The 9146-nt window shown below is 35.9% G+C and overlaps 2 protein-coding genes across 2 annotated transcripts; one reads left to right on the top strand and one right to left on the bottom strand.

Moving 5' to 3' along the window:
- The first annotated feature begins 349 nt into the window (after positions 1-349).
- LOC108560093 (tyrosine-protein kinase Src64B) lies at positions 350-6050 on the top strand. The gene is made up of 4 exons (XM_017917533.1): positions 350-502; positions 4011-4299; positions 4546-4799; positions 4867-6050. The coding sequence occupies exons 1-4, from the start codon at positions 421-423 to the stop codon at positions 5784-5786; spliced, it is 1545 nt and encodes a 514-aa protein (XP_017773022.1). The 5' UTR covers positions 350-420; the 3' UTR covers positions 5787-6050.
- A 944-nt stretch (positions 6051-6994) lies between these two features.
- Positions 6995-8478, bottom strand: LOC108560092 (adenosine 3'-phospho 5'-phosphosulfate transporter 2). Its single transcript, XM_017917532.1, has 5 exons — positions 8099-8478; positions 7820-8046; positions 7526-7752; positions 7271-7452; positions 6995-7216 (listed from the first exon to the last, which is right to left on the bottom strand). Exons 1-5 carry the CDS (start codon positions 8377-8379, stop codon positions 7039-7041), a joined length of 1095 nt encoding a protein of 364 aa, XP_017773021.1. The 5' UTR covers positions 8380-8478; the 3' UTR covers positions 6995-7038.
- Between the last annotated feature and the right edge of the window lie 668 nt (positions 8479-9146).

Below are 9146 nucleotides of genomic sequence, written 5' to 3'. Positions count from 1 at the left end.
TTTTTCATATTGGAATCATAAATGCATATGTTGTGTAAATTCTATCACGATCCGTTGCTTATCTACTGAAACGTTTTTCCTTCGCCTCGGAGGAAGTGGAGAGAACACAGCTCCGAGTCCATTATTTTTTGTTAATTCACCATTAAAGCGTTAAAAATTACTCTGTCATTTCCCTAATTAGAAAACTTATCGGATACCGAATCCACATCCCATTACACGACGGAATTACCGTTCTAATCCCGTTCCCTTGCCGCGCTCGGTTAATTACGCCACCGGTAAATCATTTGCTTTTCGTACGCAAACCTCTCTTCATTGTCCATCGAAATCCATAATAATTGTGTTTGTCTTGTTCTAGATGAGGGATTTGCAACTGCTGTCTCATTGACTGACGCGGAGGAGGAAGAAGAGGACTTCTTCGCCATGGGGAACTGCTGCTGCCACGAGAAGCAGCCCAGACGCCATCCGCTGCAGAAGAACATCGGCCACAATTCCGGAGTTGATGGTACGTGGATTATATTAATATTTATAACTCGAAGCGAACAATAGCATCTCTTTCTCTCTTCAATTCATCATCACTCCTTTTGCTTCTCGAAGGAGTGTCCCTTGCAAGTAAAAGAATTATAAACATGTAATAACGTAATCACAGAAAGGCATTATTCCGAATGCGAAACCCCGAAACGTACACGATAAAGCGAAAAGAGAAAACGCGCATTGTCTTCGACCAAACAAGTCCTTTTTATTATATATAAATCACCTATTATTTGTGCCATGCCGAATGCATTGTGCACGAAAAATGCATTGTGCATTTCGCATCTTCGATCTCCCAAGGTCGGGCCAATTCATTCCGGTAGTTTATACAACAGATAACAAGACCGAAAAACCAATATTTCACGATAAAATTTTCCTATAAAGCCCCGGTCTGTTTCCGTGAGAAAGTCCGGAATTTTCTTCAACCTAGTTTCGCAATTTAAACGATACATACAAATATTTCATTCAATAACTTCGATAAGTGCAATCATCTCGATAAGTGCACTTATAACTACTCCAATTGATAATAGAATCGTAGAATTTGTATTTGTTCTAATATTTATTATAATTCTTTATATTTTATACTTAATGAAATTATAAGAATCAATCAACACTCTTAATGTATCTTGACATCAAATGTGATTTCTTTGATGGAAAATAATTCAGCAATATCAGCGAAATGAAAGGAAATAGAATCGAAGAGGGTGGAACGTTTGATTAAGTCCTGTCCTCAATTACGCGCAAGGAATTAATGAAAAAGAAAAAGAAACGTCTAGGAATTATATCTATAATTGGAATCTGGAAACATGGAATAACATATCGACGTTGGAAACATAATAATTTGTAAATTACACTGCGAAAAAAAATTTAATATAAATCAAAGTGTTTGCAGATCAAAGGTTAATCGATTTATGCTGTATTTTTTCCATTTTAATGTGAAATTTTTCTACATATTGACTTCTGAATTTATTTATAAACGTGATTTTGGAAATACCGGGAATTAAATGATAGGGATTCACTGCCTAAGGTCGCCGCCACTCCTCACATTTAGTAAAGAAACAAACAATAATAAACCACAAGGATTTTCTATAGAAAACTCGTGCTGAATCTCTCTACGATGATTAATTTTCACATGCAGCGATGAACAATTAATTAATACAATAATTACGAAAATATGATCACAATTTTTGCTCTCTCGCGAATTATTCAAATTTAATCATTAGTCATTGTTCTTTGTCGCAGCGATTTTTGCATCCTTAATTTCATGCAAAGGATACAAATTGAAACGAGATGAGAAAAATCATGAAATTGCGTTCTTTCAACAGCGAATTGAATTGATAACAGCGTGATTATTATTTGTGGTATTTCCATTATTCGTGTATCTCTCCTGCAGACAGGAAGGAGTGTTAAATAAAACGGAAGTTGGGGATCGCAATTCCTGTAATTTGCGATAGAATACGTAAAATGTGATCTATCTTCTCTTTATACTCTGTGTGTGTCTGCGTTTTTAATTGAATGCTATTAACGTGCATCGATAAAAGGAGAGAAGAGAAGTTCCTTTGGCGCCGCATCCTGTCTGTTTCCTTCCCTTCGATGGCTCGTCGATCGCGTCCGGCCATTTTGTCTGCACGCCGAAGGAAGAAGTTTTAAGAAGAAGAAAAAAATCCCTTTGGGACATGTTAATTAAATGTAAATTCTCCATTCTGGGAGATAATAGCGAGACGCATATAAAATCGCATTATTTATGTACGCCAGATAAGTTCGAATTTATACCTTTCAACTTTTACTTTCGCAATTATATTATCGCTCTATAAAATATGTGTGCAATAAATTCTGACCAAAGACATATGCATACAGCGCCGAATTCTTGCGTCTTGTTTTGTATTTGTTTATTTGCTCGTTATAGGCATATGCACCAACAAAGAGTAAATACCTTTAGGTCGTTAGCCTTTCGTCTAATAAACATGCTCGAGATAGATGATGATGATGCAAAGCTAATAGAAGACCTCCGTGCATAAATAAACACATGGTTTTTAATGGTATCTGTATTTGTTCGTTGGTTTTTCCTCCACTATCAAGAGATTATACAACTCTATTAATTATGTAACTAATTGTTATTTGAAGACACAATTGTCATCCATCCAAGACACAACTTAACTATCGTAAACAAGTATCTTCAAAGCTGTTCATTGCAGAAAGTTATATAACTTTGCTATAAACTAAACGATATTAACACCTGAAAAATGTAATTAATTTTGAAAACCTGTTTGTAAACTCATCAAGTAATTGCAATTCACTTAATAATTTATTACATAAGCTTGTATATCAAAGAATAAATATGTGCATGTTCTGATTCTATTCGCCAACAGTGACACGCCTTGTGCTTGTCCCGTTTGTTCAATCCGAACAAAGCATCCCACAGATCCTGGATCTGAAAAGAACGCAATCTCTCTTCTTGTCTTCTCTTTTTTTATGTAACCTCCCTTCCATTTATCGTTTTATGTATATTTTATGCCTGAGTTATTTAGATAACAGATGCATGATCCATGTTATCAGATGGTAAAAAAGTAAACAGCACCCATTTTCGGTTATAGTCTTATTTGTCAACCCAACAATGCTATTACCACGATTCTCTCTTCGGAGGAACAATAAATTCGTGGATAGAAGCGTGAGGAGCGAAACAATTGACCTGAATTCGGATTAAGTACTTTGTATTGATTATTACTCAAGTTTACTGAGGTTACATCTTGTGCAATCGAAAAAAAGTCATTGTTTTATGTAGAAACATAATTTAATTGTATTTGTCTCATACATTTTGGGTGCGTTTTGTAGTCGGAAAAATACTGTAATTGAGGACAATGAGAAATCGATATCAAAAAAGGAATGAAGTGTGCATAATTGCAGTCAATTTGCATAGCTATTGAATTTGTTGTATCTATTGAAAAACATCCTCGTGAGTCAAAATCTTAAATTAAACTTTCATCTCGGCAATGATCTCACATTAGTTGGAATCGATTATTTCAAATGATGCCGGATATTTTCCGCGAATCCGGCGAAAGCTCAATGTTTCTATATATTTGTTTCGATGGATATGAGCTCTGTGCTAAGAGATCTGTTATCCCTCGCGTCTGCGAAGCGCGGATCGGATAAATCCACGGATCGACGAGGGCCGTAATTTACTTCACTTTCTCTTGTTCACTTCTTCTTTATGGTTATTCATCTGCTCCTCTCTCTGTTCCCCGTGCAATAAAGAAGTGCCATAAATGTCCGCAAACTAGTCATCCCATTACCGGACGTTTGGTGCAGCAGGAACGAACAAACGGCTGAAAGGATAGTACAGAACAGTACAGACAAAAAAAAAAGATAGAAAGAATTGCGAACGATGAACGTCCGACAATGTCGCAAATTGTGCTCGATCTCGATTTATGGTGTCTTCGAAGCTAAGTTGTAAATCGTTTTTTTTTTCTTCTTGCTTTTAACAGGGAAATTGGCGCACATCCTGGAAACTAATCCACGCAGTCATGTCGACATCATCAGGACGAGGCCGACGCCGACGAGGACGAACGTTCCGAGGTGCAACAAGATCGTCGTCGCCCTTTACAATTACATGGCGAGGGACGTGAGCGATGTGTCCTTCAAGAAGGGCGACAGGATGGAAGTTCTGGATGACTCCGATGGTGACTGGTGGACCGTCACGCATCTATTGTCCAAAGAAACAGGACTCATCCCAGGAAACTTTGTGGCCAAAGAACAGAGCGTGGAAAGCGAAGAGTAAGTTAACTAATCAAAATAGAAAGTCGAATTTGCAGTTTTATTTTCTGTTTAAACATACTTTACTAGAGATAGTCACTCGCTCGTAATATGTTATCAATACGTTAACTTACAACAGTGACTCATGTTTTTCATAAATTATGTAATATTAATAACAATTTTCTTTCTTTTCATTAATAAACATACTATATATATATTTTTAAATGTTTATGTAATTAGTATTAATTTTACTATCATTGTTTGCAGTTGGTTTTTTGAGGAAGTTTCACGAAAGGAAGCCGATAAGCTTCTGCTGGCCGCAGAAAATCCCCGAGGGACTTTCCTGGTGCGACCTTCGGAGCACAATCCGCAGGGTTACTCACTTTCCGTGAAGGATTGGGAAGAGATGCGCGAATACCATGTCAAGCACTACAAGATAAAACCTCTCGACAATGGAGGCTTCTACATCTCCACCAACAAAACATTCCTGACCCTCACCGAACTGGTTCAAGCCTATTCGAGTAAGTGTCTCTTAATATTCATACCAAAGAAAAAACGATTTTTTATATTATTTTTTTTTTCTAATAGAAAATGCGTTTGGATTATGTCATGTACTGTCGAAGCCGTGCCCGAAGCCGCAACCGCAGATGTGGGATTTGGGTCCAGGTGTCAGGGATAATTGGGAGATTCCGAGGATTCAGATTAAGCTGGTGAAGAAGCTGGGACGCGGTAACTTCGGTGAAGTTTACTATGGAAAGTGGAAGGACTTGACTGTCGCGGTGAAGACGCTGCGTGAAGGCACAATGTCCACCGCGGCCTTCCTGCAGGAGGCGGCGATCATGAAGAAACTGAGGCACAAGCAGTTGGTTGCTTTGTACGCTGTTTGCAGTAAGGAGGAACCGATATACATTGTGCAGGAGTACATGTGCAAGGGCAGTTTGTTGGACTTCCTGAGGAAGGACGAAGGACGGACCTTAGGTTTCGAGGATTTGATATACATCGCCTTCCAGGTGGCTTCCGGTATGGAATATCTGGAATCGAAGCAGTTGATCCACAGGGATCTGGCGGCGAGGAACGTTCTCATAGGCGAAAACATGATGGCAAAGATCTGTGATTTCGGATTGGCGCGCGTCATCGAGGACAACGAGTATTGCCCGAAACAGGGAAGCAGATTCCCGGTGAAATGGACGGCGCCCGAAGCCATCGTCTACGGTCGCTTCTCCATCAAATCCGATGTCTGGTCGTACGGCATCCTGCTGATGGAACTCTTCACCTTCGGACAGGTTCCGTATCCTGGAATGCACGGCAGAGAGGTCATCGAACAAGTGGAGAAGGGCTACAGGATGCCGAAACCGACGTCGCATCAGCTTCCGGACGACATCTACAAGACAATGATAAGCTGCTGGGACGGCAAACCGGAGAATCGGCCGACCTTCGAATTCCTCACGCACTACTTCGAAGGTTTCAACGTCACGTCCGAGATTCCCTACAGGGAGGTACCTGATTAACTAACCGACGCAAGTCTCGAAAGACCCTTGGTACTTACTTTCTCTCAAAACAAAAACATAACAAAATATTGAAAAAAAAATAAATAAAAATAAACACGCCTGTGCATTACTACCTTAACTTATTTTAATATACTTAGTGACGTTTGTTTTCTTCTTTAAAACGAAAGAGAAATAACTTAGTACAAGCCAGTGTGTGTGTGTGAATAGAATTTTTCTACATGGAAGAAGCATATTTTTACGCCGTGGACCAAAAAAAAAAAAGAATAACAAAAAGAATGAAACAATTTTGTAAAAACGATATTTTCAGATCCACCGGTTTTTAAATTATTATATTCGTTTGTGACGCATATTTATTGTACTTTGGAAGGATTATCGTATCGTTCTCTTCATAATCATCATTTCCTTTCAATCGACAATGCCAGACCGAGTTCCTAATGTGCAGAGAAACAACAAGAACAACAAAAACGTAGTGAAAAAAACACGTTAAGAAGAATTTAAAAAACAAAAACAGGAACTATGTACATTGTATGTGATGTTAATTTTATAGTTTAATTGTATATTATTATATATTTAGTTTTTATTAAGGACATACTTTTATTTTTCATCACTGATCTTATAATTTTTTTTTTCAATATACGTTATACATTTATATAATTTATAATATTGACTTTTTTTTTTCTCTCTCACTTTACGGCGAGAAGTCAAGTGTTTCGATGCTGATTTATATATTTTTCTGTTTTTTTTTTTGATACATATTAGCGCTAGTGAATTTTATGATTCGTATGGATATAAAACTTTGATATGTTACATTTATAATATATATTGTGGTGTGCATATATGTGTATGTGATTGTATGCATTTTTAGCATTTATATAAACTGCTAAACTTCGTCCAGAACACAAGGGTAATTCAGAAGAAGAAAAAACGTGAAACGAAAGCTGGGAGGAGGAAAGAGAATTAGAATCACGATTTATATAAATATACGATATATATATATTATGTTCATCGATTCGATGATTTCGATATGGAACAAATAACATGCCATAGTTTAGTATACAAAATTTTATATAGACCTTTCGTACCCTTCGACATGACCTTTTGTATATATGAAATTTAAGAAAATAAAAAAAAATATGCTACAAACACAGACATTTATTCATCAAATACCTTTATATTAAAAAAAAAACAAACTTGTTTAATTTACCTATTTTTATTATTTTCTTTAGCTTTTATACAAATTTTGTATATCTATCTAATAATTGCTTACAGAGAGCTTGTGGAATCGCTCTTGCTTCCTGGTGTGTCCCAACGGGATGTACCTCTTCAGATAAATGATCTTGTAGAAGAGATCATCAAAAGACATGGGGTTCTTCTTGCTGTACAAGTTGAGGTAAATTGCTATGACCACAAGAAGCCCGGAAGTTAAATACCTGGAAACAAAGCGATCAGTCGAGGTTTTAAATGTATTATTAAGCTATCCTCACTGGAAGACGAAGGGTTTGTTGAAGAATATAAAAGAAATTATGATGGTCATAGCCTTTCGACATGTTGTAACAGTGACGGTCACGAAAGCTCCGCAAGTTCGCACTAAAGTCAGGACAATCTGTATTCCCAAATAACCAGTCAAAGAGAAGATGAATGCATATCCATATGTTTGTTTGGGATTCTGAAAAAGACACAAAATCTTTGAAAATTATCTTTTCTTATTGTAAATTCAAATTAGTTTGTATTATATTTACCTGAGCAAAGAATGTAATACCATCAGTAAAACTTCCACTTATCACCATTATTATAAATAAGTAAGCAAATCCAATGGAATAAGAATACAGTACAACTTCAGCATTTGAAGCTCCTGACTTCTTCATGGACTTTTCCTGCACATTGCCAATAACAGCATCACAAAGCAATGCCAGAGAAATCATGATCACACCACTTGTATTAAAATTGGGAGATATTTTGGAATCAGCTAAAAGAAGAACAAATTAAATTACCAGAATCAAAATAATCCAATAGATTTTCTGTTAATTACAAACCCAAAGTAAAAAGTATTAGTCCGACACACATTAAGGAGGCAGAAATGAAATCTAATGGTCCGTACCGTTTGCCTTGAATGAGAATGCTACCAGCCATCACTGGAAGCAGTTTGCAGCATTTGAAAATCACCTGAGTCGGATAATTCAAGTATCCAACGGATGAGTTTGAAAAACCCATAGTGCCCAGTGTTAATGCGGCAAGTAAAATATAAGTTTTAATTGGAATTCTAAAACAAACAATTCAATATTATGCTTACATTAATAGTATTATTGTACTACTTTCTCTTGCTGATGCTAGTTGCATATTTCTCAATTAAACCGAAGATGGAATAGAAACCAAATTGGACTAATGTAAGGTACCATCCGTAAGGTTTGAAGCCTTCTATTGTGAAGATGAGTTCTTGCATGTATCCGTAGAGCACAAAGAAGATGAAGACTGCTGTGGAACAAATTAGGAACTGCTTTGTTTGTGAGTAATTCGTGATGTCGAAGCATATGATCTTCAGGCGAACTTTGGGCAGCGAAGGCTGTGCATCTTCGATCTTTATGCTAACCGACATTGTTTACTGTTTAACATAGGTGTATTTACAAGAGCATTATTATTGATGGATGTAACCTAAAAACGTAAACACACGTCACTTTGACAAGGATCAGCTGTAGTCGTGGTTCATTCAAGTACTTGAGAAGTAGTTCCAAAGTTGATTTCATTAACAAATAGTAAGTTTGTAGTGAAGTTTGTATAACATTTAGTTATTATTTCTTACAAAACAGATTAGTTTACTTCAATTTATTGGTTTATTTATAATTTAAAATTTGAATATTGGTTCAAAAGTTCAATTGAAATTTATAACCCAGAGATTCTAAAACTTTTAAGTTTACACTTGTAAAAAGTAAATACAATTTTGGATCTTGTTATTAGTTAATACTTAAAGTTAATTTATCACTTTGACAAGGATCAGCTGTAGTCGTGGTTCATTCAAGTACTTCAGAAGTAGTTCCAAAGTTGATTTCATTAACATATAGTAAGTTTGTATTACATTTAGTTATTATTTGTTATAAAACAGATTAGTTTACTTCAATTTATTGGTTTATTTATAATTTAAAATTTGAATATTGATTCAAAAGTTCAATACTTGTAAAAAGTAAATACAATTTCGGATATTGTTATTAGTTAATACTTAAAGTTAATTTATATTGATATATTAATAATTAAGTTGTATGAAATTCTTTAATAAATCCAATTTGATTTCTTTTCTAGGATTGAGAAGAACTAAAGGCTGGGAATATGTTGAAAGTTGCAGTGCTTATTACTAAGCTTGATATTTAT

This window comes from Nicrophorus vespilloides, unplaced genomic scaffold (genome assembly GCF_001412225.1).
Source record: "Nicrophorus vespilloides isolate i.1.1-1 unplaced genomic scaffold, Nicve_v1.0, whole genome shotgun sequence".
Taxonomy (NCBI): Eukaryota; Metazoa; Arthropoda; class Insecta; order Coleoptera; family Silphidae; genus Nicrophorus; species Nicrophorus vespilloides.
This window is presented reverse-complemented; position numbering and strand designations above follow the sequence as displayed.

What these genes read in the sequence shown, in the direction of transcription:
- LOC108560093 (XM_017917533.1), top strand. Translation starts at nt 421, where the DNA reads ATGGGGAACTGCTGCTGCCACGAGAAGCAGCCCAGACGCCATCCGCTG. An exon ending in CCACAATTCCGGAGTTGATG is followed by an intron (nt 503 to 4,010) that starts GTACGTGGATTA and finishes TGCTTTTAACAG; the next exon opens with GGAAATTGGCGCACATCCTG. An exon ending in ACTGGTTCAAGCCTATTCGA is followed by an intron (nt 4,800 to 4,866) that starts GTAAGTGTCTCT and finishes TTTTTCTAATAG; the next exon opens with AAAATGCGTTTGGATTATGT.
- LOC108560092 (XM_017917532.1), bottom strand. Translation starts at nt 8,379, where the DNA reads ATGTCGGTTAGCATAAAGATCGAAGATGCACAGCCTTCGCTGCCCAAA. An exon ending in ACTAATACTTTTTACTTTGG is followed by an intron (nt 7,753 to 7,819) that starts GTTTGTAATTAA and finishes TTCTTCTTTTAG; the next exon opens with CTGATTCCAAAATATCTCCC. An exon ending in AACAAACCCTTCGTCTTCCA is followed by an intron (nt 7,217 to 7,270) that starts GTGAGGATAGCT and finishes CTTTGTTTCCAG; the next exon opens with GTATTTAACTTCCGGGCTTC.